General features: G+C 37.1%; 1 protein-coding gene across 3 annotated transcripts in view; it reads left to right on the plus strand.

Moving 5' to 3' along the window:
• AGMO (alkylglycerol monooxygenase) overlaps window positions 1-19,087 on the plus strand; it is a 202,078-nt gene that overhangs the window by 122,387 nt on the left and 60,604 nt on the right. The window contains exon 13 of one of the 3 annotated variants that reach the window (XM_049798759.1): window positions 15,313-15,462. The exons of the other annotated variants lie outside the window; for them this stretch is intronic. Within the exon in view, the coding sequence (XP_049654716.1) occupies window positions 15,313-15,447 (135 nt within the window). The 3' untranslated portion in view covers window positions 15,448-15,462. Of the gene's footprint in view, window positions 1-15,312; window positions 15,463-19,087 lie in introns of those variants that run through there. 3 annotated transcript variants of the gene reach the window in all.

Here is a 19,087-nt window from a genome sequence, read left to right on the forward strand (position 1 = left end):
GTGGTTGTAATAAAATGCAAGCTATGGTCTGTTGCTGTAGCTCTAACTAGGAAAGAGGCATCTGCTATTACTTTTGTCACTTTAATTGCTTGACAAGACAAGGAGGTAGTCATACTTAATAGAAATCAGAAGCATGCAGTCAAAGATGAAGCAAAGGTGTTACTCTGAAGATAGAAAATACCTATTCATGTATACTGTCTGAAATTTTGTGGTTTGCTCTGTCAACACTCACGTTGATAGTCATAAAGTTTATTTTCTGACCCTTCTTAGCCCAAAGAAGTTAGCGGTTGGCTTGTATCTGTATGCAATGTTTGCATTTTAAAGATAACAGTCATGCCAATTGAAATTATTAATGTTCAGTTATACATCCGAGGGCATCTTTGTAAAAATGAAACTGTGCCATTTCACGCACGTTGCTACTAATTTGCATTGCAGACTGGTTTGGTTCATAAGTCAAAGCAAACTTTTTCTAAAAGCCAGTAATGCTGCAAACCCATCGAACTCCATTTTTTTCCTACATCATAATAACACATGGATAATAATGAAAATCTCCATACCAGTGAATTGCTTCACCGATTTTAAACCCTGGTGACAACTGAGATACTCCACATGGGTAGATGTTTCTGTCTGTGTAATTGCAGTTCCAGTACTAGAGTATTAACTGATATCTTTTTTGTAAATGCACAAATGCATATATTTGTTTCATACCTAGATTTCTTCTCCAGAGGTTGTACTGTTAGGAAAAATAAACTGTAGAGTTTTGGTTTGTTTGGGGTTTTTTTAATCCTTTTAAAGAGCTCAAAAAAGTACTTCCAGTGAAGGAGCGCTCAGAGAATGCCTTGTTTGCAGTATTAGTCGTCTGTGTAAGCATGGAGGCACCTCTGCATCGTAACACAGGCAGCACTGGCATACGCCGGAGTGAGAGGCAGGCATACATACAGGCAGACCCTGCACCGTTTGGATTCTGTGGGAGAGATGCAAAGGCAGTTGGAGCAGACTTGTGTTTCCTATGCTTGACAGAGCCAGCACTTACTGATCAGTTTACACTCTTACACGTTTTACGTTCAGAGTTGATTTAAAGCTATAGCGTAAAGCACGCTGCAGTCTCTGACTCAAAGGCAAGGGTAAAATGGTGATTGCTGCATCCCGAATGAAAGACACTGTCCTGCCTGCTGAGGTCTCCCATCCGCGCGCGTGGTGCGGGGAGGAGCAGAGGATACCTTCTGCATCCGTCAGATTGCGTCCTCCAGCCCCGCTGAGCACCCCAGCGCGGGGAGCCTTCCAGCCCCGCCGTGCACAGCTGGTGCGTGCGTGTGCTCTGCAGCCCAGCTGTCTTTAGCCTATCAAGCTCACCTGCGTGTATGTGTTCATTAGGGCAACCTGATATGCAAAATTAGTAGACTTCTTTCCAAAATCAGATAGTCTGCCACCAAAACTATTGCAAATGGCAGGTGGGAATTGTCCTAATCTTAACGGGAGGAGAGCTGTACCGGTGCTCCCAAGACCCTGAAGGCAGATGGCTTAGTCTGAAATTATCCTCAGCGTGACAGGCGGAGGGATTGAATTGGCTTTTAGGAGATGACAGCTTTAATTAAGCTAGCTATTTCTGATGGTGTATAAATCTGGGTTTGGCAGATACAAGGTGACCACAAAGAACCAGCCTAGTATTTAAAGCATTTTGGATATTTTGTCTCACAAGATTTAAATAGAGAAAACGCAAGTGTAAAAAAAGACGTGCAGTGCGGGGTTACTCAATTTATATGTCTTGCAAGGGAAATGGAGGTACAAGATTCTTCTTCCCATAAACGTCCCTTCCCACTTCTGTAACAGTGAGCAGAATGTGACAGCTGTGAAAACTTAGCATTTCTGGAACAGAATGTCCAACATTCAGGACCCTCAGAATTGGGCTGTAATATAGGCCATTTGAAAGCCAAATCAATACCTCTATTTAGGAAAGCAGAAATTAACTCCAAATATTCTATAATATATTTTATTAGAATTGATGATTGAAAAAAAAATATCTTTTGCTCAGTCTATTTTTTCAGAAGCTTATTATGAACAACAAAGAAAGAAAAGCACAGTAAAAGTCAAGCCTCTGTTTTTCTACTAGCAGCACCTGAAATAACCACAGAGACTAAAAACTAGTTCATGACATCTGGGCAATTGCATGCTAAATTCTAACCAGCCAGTGCCTCTTGTCTAATGTGGGCAATAGATCAGTAAGATAAAATCAAGCCATTATCTGTGCTGTGATTTATTACTGCCTTGTTATATCATTCCTTTGTAAGAGTTCTGTTTTCTATGATGTTTAGAGTCAGGGGATATAAAGAAAGCAACAATGCTATATATATATTTATATTTGGGTATTACGCAAGGCAAAGAGAATGTTTTAAAATTTCCTTCTCCTGCCAATGCCAAATAAAAATTGCCTGATGAAAGAAGATTAGCAAATGCTATGTTTAACAACTGATTCCCAAATGCAGAACACACAAAACACTTTGTATGTTTAAAAGTTGGAAATAGGTGTTATGGAGCAAAAAGTACATGTAAAGCTCTAGTTATCACTTGAAACTAAGGCAAAATAATGCAGCAACCCCCTATGGAGTCTGGGAGTGATCCCATCTGTCCTGACAGAATTTGTTTGGTTTATCTTCATGTGGAGCCCATGAAATGCCTGGAATAGGTTGTTTATTTTGTTGATTGGAAGCTAATACACAGTTGAAAATGCCTGGGTTTAGTTTGAACATTTTAGATTTTATGGACAAAAGGATGCTATATTTTGTCCTTAGCTATTACCTGGATTCATTGCACATCTGCATGACTGCAAATCTCTAGATATAGTTATTTCTCTTCTTGTTGGCTTCATGCAAGTTGGCTACAAAGAACAGTCAGATATTAGGAAATGGTTAAAAGTGGTGGTTAAAGAGGATGTTAAGAAGCAGAATCTGGCCATTAACTGCATTGTTTTATATCTACATGTCTCTATACCTATCTCCACTTTCCTTTGCAAACGATCTAGTTAGATTATAATGTCTGCCTTCGTGCATACATAAAAGGGCCTACCCCACTTCTGTGCATTATGTAAGCAGTGAATAGAGCCGCCATCATCCTAGTTAAATTCCTGGTCATTTTTTATTCCTGACTTTCAAGTGAAGCATATTAAACAATTGCCTTGTTTAGAAAACTTGGGGGTTTATGTATACATATTTTTTTAAGTTCTCTGTTGTCTTCAGCTGAGTATGTTCTTGCACAGTATGAGATGTGTTCAGGAGTCTAATTCTAATATCCTGTTGGGCCATCTTCGCTTTTAATGAAAGTGTTGGCATAAACCAAGTCCATTCCAAATGTATTCTCCACACTATTTGTATGGCTGGTAATTAGCTTCTGGGGCTCCCTCAGACTTATTGAAATGCATCCCCAGACTATAAAACATGTAAAGAGCAAGAATTCAACTGCCGGACTTGTAAACTGGACCTAAAAATGTGTTACCAAGATATCAGCAACTGAGAAAAGCTTCATAAATTTTAAAATTAGGGTACAACTGGCTAGATTTGCCATGCCCTCTGGATAGAAGTCTAAAATGTGCAGTTGGCTGAAAAAAAAAAAAGGCATATGCTTTTATATGTTTATATTTCAAAAAGCACTGAAAAATATTTGAGACTTTTCTAAATAAAGGGTTCCAATTTTTAACTTTCCTTTCTCCTTCTCTTTCCTTTTATTATTTTTGCTTTTTTTTTTTTTCCTATGTATGAAAAAGGAAATGGAGAGGACTAATATGAGGACTTACACAGAGGAATTAATTTAAAAACTTGTAAAATAAAAAGCAAAAAAGTAAATAATACTCATGGGGAATTTCCAAAAAGAAAAACTTTAACCAGTTTTAGCAATTGTGTATTTGCATCCTAGGCTAAGATTTCTGACCAAATCTATTTGCTCCAGACAGAATTCTTCATACCATTTTATGGCCCTCTGTCAGTATCTACACAGTAGTGAACATATTTTGTCCTAACAGTGTGCCTAGTATTTGAATTGGTCAATAAAGACTCACTTAAGAACTCTGCTGGAGTCTCAAGCTGCCCTTGCTCAATGTGCTCTGCCCCATTGACTCAAGTAATAGAGAGCTATAGGAAAACTTCTGATTTGCTAATCAAATCAAAATAAAATAAAACCTGCAAAATAATTTGAGGTCCGTGAAAACTGGAAATCTTTTAACTTCTTTTGCAAAAATGGAAGACAAATGCAAACAAGTGGGAGGTTGAAGGTGGGTAATAAGAATGTTTCGGTCTACCTGGGCTGATATACTTTTATTTCACTTTACGTTTTTTTTGTTTCCCCACTATTATAAAATAAGAACAGTCAAATGCCAGAAGAAAGTATTGCCTGAAATAAAAACATCTCATGCAAAGTTCTCCATTTAAAATAAAATCAAGTCTTCAACTTGCTGCAAGTTCATTAATCTTGAACTGACACGCTTCAAGAAATAAATTGATAGAATTCTCCCATCTCTAATTCCAAGAGGTGAGGGAGATTAGTGAGTGTTTTGTCTGAGTGGCTATATGAGCATCTTGCTGTTGGAGTTAAGCAGCTTTCCATTAGCAGAGGGATACTGCATATTACAAAAAACCAAACACTGTGAAGTTTTAACGCAGTCCTTGGTATTGGTAGAATATTAGCACCTGAGATTCAGATCAGCTTTTTCACACCCTGATTTTTTTTTTTTTTTTTTTTTCCTGTCATTTTACATTACTCAAAGGCAGCTCACTTGAAACCAATAGATAATTCAAGAGTAAGAAATTCTCAGTAGAGGCTCTGTGAAGATCTCAAAAAACCCTTTCATAGCTTGAAGGAGAGGTGGGTTCATCTAAGGGGGGACGGGAAAGGGAAGAGTCTCTGTTGTATGTGTATATGTAGTGCATAGCCACCAATGAATTATATCAAAGAACAAGAAACAAATTTAAATAATAGCATGGTGTATTCTTATATAACTTTTTTCCCCACTGTAATGTCAATTTATACAGTGTTACTCTGATTAAGAATAGTGATAGAACAATAATAGTTTTATAGACTTAATTTTTAAATAAATTGATGCCATCTTAACATGATGGTTTTGAGTATCTTATTGGACTATTTATCACCTTGTAAGTGTTTAGTAATTTCTGCCAGGTTCTTGTAAAGGGTCTTAATCCACTAGATGAACCAATTCTGCTCCTTCCAGCGATGTAAAACGGATAGTTCCACTCCTGGCTGTTGGAGAGTTAAGAAAGAGGAAAACAGGATCTTTAGTGGATCCAGGTTTTTTTTTTGGCTTTGTAAACTCTGTGGCTTTCAGAACTTATTAGCATCAAATAAAAATCAAAAGCATCAGATTGCAAAACTAACAAAAATAATAGCTGTGAAAGCAGCATGCAAGCAAAACTGGTCCATTTTTTCCTGGACAGTCCACATAAAATCTGCCTGACAAACTACTTTACATCCTCTGCTGTTTTATTTTGATCTTTGTGAAGATCAAATTGCATGGTCTTCATGATTTTGTTTTGTTTTGTAATGTGCAGTAATCCATACTATTAAATTCTACACAAAAGCATATTGCAACTGTAAAATCTGCGTGTGTTAGACTGTGCATATTTGGGCATATATGTCAGTAATTTTGGAGAACCTGTAGTATGTTTGGCAGTGGAGATTCTGGTTTTCAGAACTGTTTGTGTGTGGACAAATGTTTCCCTCTTGGTTTAGATGGAGTCTTCACAATGCAACTCATCTTTGGAAAATTGTGGTTGAAAGGGAACCATGTTAACTTAATTGCTAAGAAACTGAAGCTATGCTTAATACCATTCAAAACAAAGGTAGGTAGGTCTTCTGCTGAATGTCTGTCTGTTTGAAGGAAAACTCAGCTAAGACAGGTCACACTTTTGCCTTCAGTCCAAGGTATGGTCTTCTTTGTGGGAAGGACTTGGAAATTGGTGACTGCCAAGTGTATTATCAAATGCAACATTATTCTTTTTTTGGACGGAGTATTCATATTCAGTTATTAGCCAGGTTAAAAGTGGAGTGGAAGGAAATGGCGGGGGGCGGGGGGGGGGGAAAGGCAGATATGATAGACCCTCTGCCGTCCATGCAGGGCACAGCTGGTCCAAAGGGTACCTGTAATGATCTGGGAGAGAGTTAGGGTAAGGATGGAAAGTAGGGAGGATCTGTACATTCTCCCAAACTCCTTTTATTACTTCCTTTGTAAATGAACTGAATGATAAGAAGTTGCTTCTGCGATCCCACTTCTGCAATGCTGTACAATTCCAACTTTACAGAGAGAATGGGAAATGAGAGAAGAGCCTTGGGTTTATACAGCTTTATCTGCATAGCTTATATTACATCCTTCCAGCCCAGCTGCCCTGATTTCTAAAGTATTTAGTCATGTCCTTGCAGACAGATTATCTCTTTGTAATTTGGAGACAAGGTCAAGAAACCATGGTTGGATATACTATAGGCACATGCTAATTTTATTTCCCCAGTGCTCATGGGTTCCTGAACCAGTGATTTAAGGCTGAAGGCGATGCTGGATTGTAGTTTTGTCCCAAACTGCAGAGGAGAGACATTGCTATTGTTCATGTTCATTAGCAGAAGTTTTCTCCCTTAAAAATTGTATGAAGTTATTAAAACTGCAGGTTCAGCTAATGTTGTACTAATGCCAGGCAAGAATGCTGCATGACTTTTCTCCACCATCGTTTCCCTATTACGGTTAATGCAGTCCATCTTACTGAAACCAAAAAGCTATTGCCAGTACACCTCTTAAATTATTCTCAAGCTGCCAGCTGTGCCATTTGACTTTGATCCTTTCTTTCATGGTAATTGTCATGCTGAAATGTAAAACTAAAATATATTCTGCACCAAGTGCCACCTTTTCATACTTTCAGAGGATATTCATCTTCATGAGATTTCTGCAGATTTTATGTGCTATTAATAGACTTCTCTATGTGCTATTGCTGCCATCAAGTGTAATTATATAATTATGCATGTGTAACTATTCATGTACAGTAATTTTTAAGGAATGCCAGCTGTCTGGAGCTCATTCTCATCCAGCATTTTCATACTGCTTAGCTTAAAAATAACACTTAGCATTACATGAAACGCATGAAACACCTCATTGTTTTATTTTAATGAGAGCTAAAAAATTGAAAAATTCTGGTTGAATATGCACTTTGAAGTATGTTGCTGAACAGACTAGATTGCCTTGTTATTAGATGAAATTTGGTAGTTTAGTGGCTTGCTTTCCTGGTCTTTTTTGCTCTCACTGTTAAGATGATAGAGGAAAACTGTGGAGTCATCAATGTAAATAAATCCCTCCATTACACAAACAATTATATTCACCTTACAGGTGTTACATGCCAAGAAGAACAGCTCTAAAATATTCTTCTGGACAATCTGGTTTAAAAAAATGCTTTCCAAATATGAAAATTTATATTGTATCTGATGAAAAATATTTAGAGAGGTAAATACTTTTTAACTGTTTTAGTGCTTTAGGGATCTCATTGTTAACAGTTTGGGTGGTTTTGACCTTTGCTGTGTTAAGGAGGTCCTGAAGCACCCCGCTGTCCATTCACTCTACAGTACTTTAATGCACTAATGAGAGGCTGGACTGCAAGTAGCAAAATACTTCTTCACTACAATCCCTGTTTGCAATGTACTGCGTAAGAGTAAATACATCCCTTGTTAATTCTGAAGTCAAGCTAGCTGGCATCCAGGTATTTTAACAGTTGTTCAAGGTACTGTCAAGTCCCAAAACAAAATGATAGTCCTGCTCCAAGGCACTACAGTGTAAACTGAGATAAAAGGCAGCAGATGAATGTGGACAAGAATTGGGGCCAGTGGAGAAATCACAAAGTATTTATATGAAAATCGAGCATGTTGATAATGGGAACTAACAGAATTAGCTCAGGGAACAGAGAGATATGCTGCAAAGATCCTTAAAATGTTGAAACTTATCTTACTTTTGAAAAGGGAGCCAAAGGAAAGGTACCTAGAGAGGAATGACATAGCCAAATGGAAGGTCTAAACCACCCATTTATTTCAGTAGCATTCTGGGTGGACATCAGTGATGTATAAAGGTTACAGCAGAGATCATTGTGATGTTGGAGATATGAGAAGACAAGGGCCTGGATGAGAATCCTAGATGCATGAATGAGTAAGACTAATTATCTCAGGTATGTTATTAGGAAAGAATCTGTGTATGTGGATATGGGGAATCTCAGGAGAGATGGGAATCGAAGATGATATAACAACAGTGATGATGATACCTAGAATTATAGGGAAAGAAGGAAGCAAAATTTAGTGGGAAACAGTGGACATAAATAATTTATTTAACTTAAACTGACAATCAGACACACAATAATATTGGGAAGGCTGCAATTTAGTTGGCAGGGGAGGGGGACAAGACTTGGAGAAGAGAGTGGGATCTGCATAGAGACGATAGAATTTGTGCTGGCGGTATTAATCTCTAGAGGAGTACAAAAACAGAACAAGGACAGAGCTTGCACAAAAACTAGGTATATCTTGAGTTGTACATGATGGCATAAAAACTTGATGTATCTACTGAACCCTACATAATGGCATAAAATAAATTTTCTTTATATAAGATCTACACAACAGATCTTTTCAGTAGAAGAAAAAAAATGATAGAAATATCTTGTATATTTGGACATTTTTCTTTACATAAAACAGGTGAATAGATTTATCCTTGCCGAGTTCATGGTGGTGAGACTTTTGGGGGTTGGTTTTGGTTGGGTTTTTTTGAAGCACATAAAAATGAAATTTTCTGGCAACTGGGACCCAATGTGATCCCTGGTCATGCTGTAGTAGAGTGCTCTATTACTACAAACAGACTTTACTATTGTCGGAGAGAATTGACAGAGTATTAATCTGTGATATAACAATTGTTCAGCCACCATTGTCTTCTGCAAAAGCAGGAATAAATTGAAGTAGTGTTGAGAATTCAGTAAACAATGCTTGTAACAAATCAATAGCCAGAAGAATTAGAGGTCAGGGTGCTAAAAAGGAGTTAAATCTTTGCCATTAGCTGTCCTGGCTAGTGCACGTAAGAACATACGCTTGCCTTTAACCTGGGCAAAACTTCATTTATTAGCTTTCTTCATATGAAAAAGGACCTTCTAAAATAAGCCTTAGTATTTACAAAACATTTCCAGAAAGAAGGAAAGAACAAACACTGTAGAAAATCTGAAGTAATATATGGGCAACAATAAAGAAGGGTTTCGGGAGAGGGCTTCAAATAACTGAAGTGCTACTGAGACATAAGGACACTAGAAGACTTTATGATGGGAAGAGGTGAGGAAAAATAAGGTGATGAAGTTGTGTGAAAGGATGCAATACAAGGAAAGGAAGGAGAAGAGAAAGCAACCTGATTTGTCAAGTAAATGGGAAAATGTTATGGAAAAAAATTATTGCTAAATGGTATTGCTATCACATGTTTGTAGGGATCAAATATTAATTCACTGGATTGTTCTCATGTAATTCTAATAGGTGAAAGCAGTGGTAAAATTAAAGTGAAAATTAAAACAACAACTTCTTGAGAAGTTTCATAACAGTGAGTTTGGTGCAATTTTGAAAAAGTGAGTAGTATTCTGAAGTGAGATAATCTGTGTTGGTGGGCTTTTTCTAAACAAGAGAGAATGAAGATGTATAAGCAAACATTTATGGTAAAAGGGGTACACACTCCCTTCTAAAATGTTTTCATTTTTTTAACAACTGTAACCCAGTGCATGATTTGGGACTATTCTGGAGGATCTACCATGCCTGAGGGAATGTCTCTAAAGTTTCACTATAAGAAATATAAAGATAGTATTATTTTCGCATTGATTTAATATATGTGTACATTTTCAGAGCTGGAAGACATTATACATTGACTTACATTTAAATATATTATAGAACCCAAGATTAGCTTCTTGAAAAGCAGTGCAGCAAGAAAAGACTTAGATAATTATAACATCTACTGTGAAATTCTGCATGTGATATTACTATTCAAAATAGGCATAGTAAGTACTTTGTGTGTTAGTGAAAAACATAACTTGGAAATGTTTGCATCTGACAGTGATCTATTTTAAGCAAAAGAAGAATATTGTTTAGGTGCTAGTGAGAAGTGTGAATATTGTGATTGGCTACTGCACAGAAACTTGCAGACAGGTAATATGTGGAGAGCAAATGAATTGCTACTGTGTAAGCTTAAAACTGTAGATGCAAAACCTAAAATAATATTTACCTATACATGGTATAATGAATCTTTATTGGCAGCTGGTATTCACAGACTATTTGAAAGGTGGTATTGGCCAGACACAAGTTAGTTGGCAGAGATCTTGCCTAGTATATATTTGCAGAGCTTGTCTGCATAAGGATGCTGGCAGGTTTACCCTGATTTCTATTCCAGGTGACAAATTTCTATCCAAGCATATGAATGATCAAATATTTTCCACTGGAATCTGGGCACTGTAAAATTTCTGAAGCCGAGTAGAAAAATTGCAGGATTTGCTTAAACTATAATAGCCTCTGCATACCAGTGTAACAGCAAAATATTTCCACTTGGACAACATCAGGGCAAACTGCGCAGAATTGAACTAAACATTTTTCTGGAAGACTGATGGTATTTTGTTGCCACTTGTCAATGGCATTCTTCTCTTAACCTAGAAGCTGTGATCACTGTAGTCTTCAGTTAATTTCTGCGTGAAAAGTAAGCAACAGCAATGGAAAGTACTGGTGCACTAACTTAATCTACCAAAGCAAAGAACTCTGTCCAAACCAGATGAAAGCTATACCATAACCACATTAGCTTATTTTTTTTCCAATGCAAAGCCGATTAAGAAATAGAACAGTTTCCATTAGTTTATTTGTCTTTCCTGGAGCAATTACAATTGCTAAACTTTCCTAAACTATACAAATGTGGAGTCTCCCCTTGTGACAGGTTGTTTAGATTTATAACTAAAGCTAGCATTTCCATCTCCAATAAAAGCCAAACAGACATTTAATTATGATGCGTGACATTTCTGACTAAAATAGAGCCAACAGAGCCTGTCAGACAGCCCTCATTGTTCATGAATTTTGAACAAATTGGGGATCTGTGAATTTATAGCCAGGTTTTTCTCTACTATTGTTTAAAATAGCACACATGGAAAACACGCCATGGGTGTGTTGTAATTCAGCTTTAATGATGTAACACTTGGTTTCAGTCAATTGTTGGAAGATTGCGGTAACACTGGTTTAGTGCTTCAGACATTGCATGTTCCTTAGCAATTATAGTCCAGCTTTCAATAATGGCTGTTGGCGGGATATCCACAAGTGAAGTCATAGCAATTTTGAAAAAGAGCTAATAAAAATACACCTGCCTTGTAGTGGAAAACGAGCCTTTAATATCTTTGCTTTGAAGTTGAGTGAAGCCCACAGCATTAACTAACAGATACCAGTATTATGATGCAGTAATCCACTCCCCCAGGGGAAGTCAGGGGATTGCAGTATGAAAGGCTACTATTTTCTAGTCACATATTTTTTAGTCACCATAACATCATGAAGGAAGAATGAGCATAATGAGGTGATAATAAAAAGTGGAAGGGGTGTTAGCTGTAAAAATTAGGAATATGCAAAGCCATCACAAGCTGTAATTCAGGGATGCTACAACTTAAGTGATGTAGTTGTTAGTTTTAATACAATTCCTTATTTAAATACATCCAAATCCGCTTTTTGTTTGAACAACGTATGGAATATTAAAACAGTGTTTAAGAAAAAGAATAAGAAATATTTTCTTCACACAACTTCTCAGCTTTCTATTCTGTTTCTATTCTGGATCAGTTTAGCTTTTGACAACATTTTTCACAGCCACTGAATATTTGAGGCCATTAATAATCCTCAGTTGGTTTTCTTCACCAAAAGATCCAGGGTGGATTCCTTTTGTCCTTTTGTTAAATTCTCTTTTATATTCTCTCCTGATACACTTCATATGTTTTGAGTTCTTTTTCATTTTAGGAAGCATGTGTGGTTACGTCTTATGGCATATACAGTCAAGTTACATGTCTTTCTAGGGCAGTCCGTAATGCAGTAGTTATATGCAGTTATAAACTGTTTGGAAGAAGTGTAACAAAATGCATTTTCAATAAAAATGGTGGGAAAAAATCCAACCTCTTTAACTGCTTCTACAATGAGAATAGGAAATTGGAGGATCCATTCCTGCCTATTGCTAAATTAGTGACTGCTTAGGCAAATGACAGAATCTTTCTTTGTGTTGGTTCAACTGAGTGGAAAATGCATCCAAGAATGCCCACATTATAATGCGTTTATTAGGTATGATTACTGTGTTTGTAAAGAGCCTCTAGAATTACACTATGAAAGGCCTTAAGCCATTGGAAGTTACACTGTTGAAGGAAACAGTTCCCTGCATTCTCTTTTTTATTCTGCACAAAACTTTGTTGTCTATTGTGGCACACTTCTCCCATCACAGAGACGGTTGTACTAGTCTTACTGTAGTGAACATGCCTGACAAAACTTTAAGCCAGGAATGTATAATGAGAGCTCATCTTAGGCTTGCAGTTCTGTGTGATATATTATGCAGCTCTTTTGCAATCACTGCTGTTGCAATTAAGATCCAAACTGCAAAAAAATTGTATGGGTGTATAAACAAATGGGCCTCTTGTCATAGTTGGAGGGGAACAGAATATAAAATGATTGATTTCTTAGCACAGCAGGATTAATCTGGAAATCGGCAGAGCTACTTCTGTATTAATCACTAGATATAATTTATGAAAAAAAAATATCTAAAACGTTTTGATCAGGAATTTGTCTGCAACCCAAAGCAGCTCAGGAACCCACAAGATACAAATCCTACAGTTAGACCTTCAGTTTCAGCTGTGTTAGAGGTTCTTCTTAAAATAACCAGAATTTGAACTGTATACCTTCAGGGCTGGATGCTGCTTCTCTCATCCTTATCCTCACCCCCACCAAGGTAGTAGGGTCCTCTAAGTGGAGAGGTGAAAGATAAAGGGCGCTTAACCCCATGCTGGTCTGATCAAACACTGTTCCCTGCTAACACAGGAAGAAACATTCATCAAAGGGATATCACTTGAGTATGATCCTACAAAGACGTGCACACATGCTTAACTTCACGTTAATGGGACTATTTAGGTGCATGAAGTTAAGCATGTGTTTTAAATCTTTGCTGGATTGTAGTCTATATTTTCCTTTCCACTAACCTGAGCCTTTACGCAAGGCAGTTACCTTACTGGTCTGAAATGCTGAAAATTCTCTCTGTCTATGGAGAAGATTTTATATGTCTGAATGTACTTATTGATCTTCCCTAGTTGCCATGGGATTTTAATGTTATTATGTCTGTGTTTTCTATTTTTGTTTAGGGTTAGTAGCACATTTTCACAAATTTCAAATTACTTTTATAAACTTGCTACTTTTTCAGAGCAAGTATTTGCATAATTACTTTTCAAATAAAAATCCAAATAATTCTTGGTTTATATTTTAAAAAAATCTATTAATAAGAATGCGGACTTCTACATTTTGTACTAGTTTTTACTCTTAAATAAGTCTTTAACTTTCTCTCAACCTTGCTGTAAAATAACTAAGGGAACTATCTATTTTACTGATTTCTGTTGTATCATTTTGGGAGTGAGCGAACTTGGGCTGGGATGGGAAGATTTCCTATTCAGCATTCAAATTAGTAAAAAGAATGTAGAGAAGTGCTGAATCAGAGCAAAATATTTAGGCTCTGGAAAGAGGAAGAAACATAGTGAGCTTTTAAGCTATTACAATGCTCAATCCCCTAGCTACATTTAAGTACACTCTGGACTGAGTGCTAGTCACAAAGATTTTGTTGTGCTGGGTAAACCAGATATATCAGGAAGCTGATCCGTGTCACTTCTTGCAAACTTCATAGTACTGTCACTACATATTTTACTGCTGTTCTGTCCTCTGTAGATTTCAAGTGTGTAATTTGCATCATTACTCTGAAAGTAAATTGCTATTGAGTCTTGACACCTGCCAGCACTGGTATTCATTTCAAGCTGTAAAGCACTACTTTGAAATAAATATTGGGACACTCATTAAATGTTGTCAGCTGTATCATCCATGTTAGCATAAACTAATATATAGTGAAATATTTCTGGATTCTATTTTCTACTAAAAAACTGAACAAAACTCTTTTTGAACACTTTTCTCTACTTTAAAAGTATTTTCTAAAGCTAAGTTCTCTAATTTTTATCAATTTTATACACACACTGTTTTTCCCATATGTTCCTATATGAGAAGCATGTACAGTTTCTGGTTTTATACTTAGAAAGTTCAACATCCAATTAAAGGATTAAGTGGGCCAAATCTGACAAGAACTCTGAAAGTGAAATTCCTCTAGCCTCTGTTATTTCCAAATTCGGATATAAACTAAATTTAATGGAACTATAGAGACTGCATAGTGCTTAAAGTCAGTAGAACCTAGATTCTGACCCTGGCTGGTCCTGGATAACTCCCAGTCATTTCAGAGGAGTGGAGTGTAAGTATCCGAGGAAATAGTTTTTTGTTATTTTAGGAGTTGCATTAATGCTTATGATCATTTCTGCTTTACTTATTTCTAACAGAAATCTTCCCTGCCTTGTGAAGCATATTTACCTGCTCCATCTTTAGGTAAACTGTGTCTAACCAGCTTTAGTGAATCTGGCCTGAGATGTGTCATAATGAAAATTACCCCTACAAATGTAATATATTAAAACAAGAGTGTTTGTAATCACACATATTCAGCAGATGATTGCAGCTGAAAAGTGTATATAAATTAGTATTAATTTCCTGTGGTGTTGATAGACTTATTTTTAAGAAGGTCAAAGGGAGAATGTGAGAGGAAGATAAACACTCTTATCATTAGCTTGATGTGTCCCTTCATGCTAGTGGTCCTACAAACCAGAGTCACCAATCCAGTTCAAAAAGATTCTGAATTTTTTTTTTTTTCCCCAAAGGGAACAAACTGCAACATAATAATGCCTGCCAGATAACTTGTGATGATCCCTCTCTTTTCTTGACCTTCCACCAACTGCAATCCTAGTGAGTTCAAACTTGTATCAATCTTCAGATCTTCCATGCAAATTCTCACCTTCCTACTCCATGGTCCTGACTGCATGGAATTAGTTTCCCATCACCTCCCATTTCATCAGGGAGACCAATCTTGAGCCTGTGCCTGATTGTTTAAGTGTTCATTCTATCTGGTTACTCCTCACTTTCGTTGAACTGATCTCTTAAGTTGCTATTTACTAATGTGTCCCTTAAATCCTTTCTCAGGATCTGCTTCTTTCAGGGCTCCTGAAAGACAAGAATCAGCGTGTTAGAGGGCTAGCCAAAAAGAAACGTTTAGATGGCTGCTGGCTGAAGGCATGTGCTACAAGCATACCTCACAGTTGCCTCTCTTATGTGTAAGCTCTTGTTTGTTGTTATAAGATCATGAGAAAAAAGACAGTTTAAGGCTTGTTTGTAGTCCTTCACTTACTGAAACCCTCATCTTCATTTCAGCTGCAGAAGTTGACTGTGGTAAAATAGTAAACTGACAAGGCTACCCAAAATGAATTGCTGAATTATATGTTAGTAGGCACTGTTATGACTTAGTAGATGATTTTCCGCTCCAGATACATTAAGAATTTACAAGGAGGGATCTGACCTCTGCAAGGGCCCTGCCATGGTCCGTGCAGTGGATGCTTTGCTGTACCTGGGAGGGAGAAGACCTGAAAGCGAGCACACAGATTCTAGAGAGCGTTGTTATAATGAAACCTTTGAATCTCTGTATAAGATTAGAAATGGAAATTAGCAGCTAGGAGGGGAGCATATGGCTGAATTTATGTTGGGAGGACAGAAAAGTGTCATAGATAACAGCCCAGTGGCACAGACCTTTCATGCTGAGAATCATGGCCTCAAGCAGAGGTGTTAAATCACCATTCCCAGACTGAAAAATTTTACATTACCACTGAGACAAATTTAAGCTTCCTACCCTGATGGAGCCATCTGATGGAAGCTTTGAGCAGGGAGTTGCACCATGATCATATAAATTAGGCCAGATTTTCTGAAGAGGAAATAATGAGTCTGTATACATTTACTGAGTCATCTTTGGAGTGCAATGTCACAATAAGCTATACAGACAATTTGCAAGTTCCTTTGAGGTATAATTTATATAGCTACTAGGCATATTAAGGAAGGGAAATTGTATATTGAAAATCTAGTAGTTAATATCCAATGACTAAGTATTAACCAGATAGCCAAATAAGAATTTTGCTACTATTGGTAAGTAATTGTGCTTGCAATTTTACATATACAGCTGACTTCAAGCACAAAATGAAAGCCACTGAGCTTCAGCCTCTTAAAGAATTGCATTTTCTTGGATCTATCTAATAAAGCCCCTGCCATTTATGTGTCCAAATCAGTTTAATCTAGGCATAAATCTGTGGAAAAACCCACTCCATATTGTTGTATTTTCAAACATAAATCAGACAGTTTTTTAATGTTTTCTGCTTTAATGTTTTACATATAGAGTGGTATGAATCTCAGTATTGTAGTTTTTCTGTATATTCTGTAGTTTATGCCTGGCTGCCTGACAGAAAGCTGTCAAAGTAAATGACCAGAATTAGTTGCCATTCAGTGGAGTAAAAAATTAAATAGGGATGCATAACTCATAGAGCTCCACAGAGTAATATACTCCTATACAGCTCTCTACGTTATGGTTCATTAGGTATACAAATAATTCTTTTCAACACACTTTGGCAGTATGGAAGTAAATTGTCGTTTTAAATTAAAATCTCATTAGTGAGCTAGTATACACCTTGATATCTGAAATATGCTTATTTTTGTATTGATGCCATGTTATTTACTCAACTGTCAGTGTTCTCTAGTCACCTGAACTGGATAATAATAAGAAAAGATGTGAAATGATTCTATTCATTTTGGATTTGAACTTTCTTATACCTCTTCCCAGTGCTGCATACCCAAGGGAAAAGAATTACTTTATTAAGTCTGAAGCCTAAAATTCCACTGCCTCAGCTCTTAAGAGGATTTTAGAAAATGAAGAACCCCGCCTACAAGAGAGGCTGAAGAAAGGAAAAATAGCCAGTTTACAGGCCTTGGGGGATTAATAAGTCTTCCCATATTCCTTGGAATCCCATTGAACTAAAGTTACAGTGAGGCCATGGAGACAAAGGTCTTATGCCTCTTGCTTTCCTGATCAAAGTGGAAAATATAATTTTTTGGAGAGCAAATGGTATTTTTCCCCACTTATCTCTAAATCTCTGTGCCACTGTTTGTTTCATAGATTGGAAATTCAGAACTTCAGGTTAGCAAATTCATTTACCAAATAAAAAATGAATGATAATGGCTTTGATGCTGTAATGGTTAGGACACCCTACCTATTGAAAGTACAGATTTCTGTGTTAATGTGGGAGAATTTGGAAAATATTTCTGTAATCTAAAAGTACACTGTTTATGTCCATGCTGGAAAGACTGAAACAGATTGTCAAACTGAAAAGGTAGAATAGAAGAATTAAAGAATTTGCCTCTACTTAGACCACTCATCTGAGAACTGACATGATAATACCCCTGGAATGTGATTATTTAAAAAAAAAAAAAAAAAAAAAAAGAATCTACTGAATGCAATGGAAGGATTGGCTGAACTTTAGTAAACCTAGCTGAAAGGACAGAAAAGAGGGGGAGGTCAGTGGAGAGTGGATATTTGGCGGGGGGGGGGGAGATACTTTTGGATAAAAGGAGCCACTTTCAAAAATAATTTTCAGGCTAGCCACAATTAGGAGACAAATACGAATGGGTGGGGAGCTGCAGAACAGGCCAGCAAAGGAAACAAGAAAAAAAAAAAAGTATGAAAAAAATTCCAGGAGAAAGACAATGTTTATAGTCCAACAGGAAATGAACAATAAAATCATAGTGCTTGTGAGATGAGTTGAAAGGAGAAAGTGGAGAGCACAGAAGGGCAAGCTAAGATATTGCCTTAGCTTTCCACAAGCAGCAGAATGCAAAGGGTGGTGAAGGAGTCTTCCTGAATGTAAAAGGGTGAGGGCAAAACCACAGTATGTGTAGCTATGTGCCCATCTTACCCATTTTTACGGCTATGTTGCCAAAGTAAGTTTGGGTATTTTACCTCTGGAAATGGGGCCACCTTTGAAACTGCCAGACTCTGTATTAGACTAGCTTAAATCGTGCCCTTGGAATGGGCTGCAGACTTGTAATGGGTGCTGTGAACTGAGAACAGAATGCAAATCTGAAAGAGCATCATAGGTGCTACTTAGATATGATGGTACCTGATGATCTCTCTTTGTAAACTGCGTGTAGCCACTGTGTCGCCGTTGTGGCTTGCTAGCATTTCTATCTGTTTGCACATGACTTGCACAGATAGAACTAAGCAAGTTACAAAGAGGGCAGAAAGCACCTGTGCAAAGACTTTTTGGTAAGAAAAGCAGGGTATGGAGCAGAGACTATAACACTCCATATGTAAGAGAGTAATATGGGTCAATTTTTGCTTGTGCGTTTGGCCATTCTGATAAGACTTTTTGTATACTTTGCATACTAATAGTGGTTTGGCAATACTGTAAGGTGCAATCTTTTATTCTAGTAACACATCACTTTCACAGAAGTCCTGTATTTTATTTTTTTCTGGAAGTTCCTGAGTTGCCTTATAGAAAGATGAGAAATTAGAAATGTACTGATGGCAAAAGACATAACAGCAGATGTAGTTTTAGCTCAAAAAAGGAAAAAAAAAATGCATAGACATCTTTGTGAGAGATTGTTGAGTATGGTTTGGTGTAGTGACATCTAATTTAATGCATCAAAGTCTTTTATTGGAGCTGGCCCCAAGTGACTTATATAATTCTGTCTGTCATCTCCCATTAGCATGGGCTAGTTGCTAAAGGATGTGGGAACCAACAGTGGATTAAAAATTAAATGAAGCTTGGATCTAATGTAAAGGAAATGCCTCCAACTACCAGAGGGTCCTTCCACAGCAAATCAAAGCCCTTCTTTCCTACTCCCAAAATGTATGTGACTTGTGGCCATTAGCTTATGTCGT

The sequence above is a fragment of the Accipiter gentilis genome, chromosome 4 (assembly GCF_929443795.1).
Source record: "Accipiter gentilis chromosome 4, bAccGen1.1, whole genome shotgun sequence".
Taxonomy (NCBI): Eukaryota; Metazoa; Chordata; class Aves; order Accipitriformes; family Accipitridae; genus Astur; species Astur gentilis.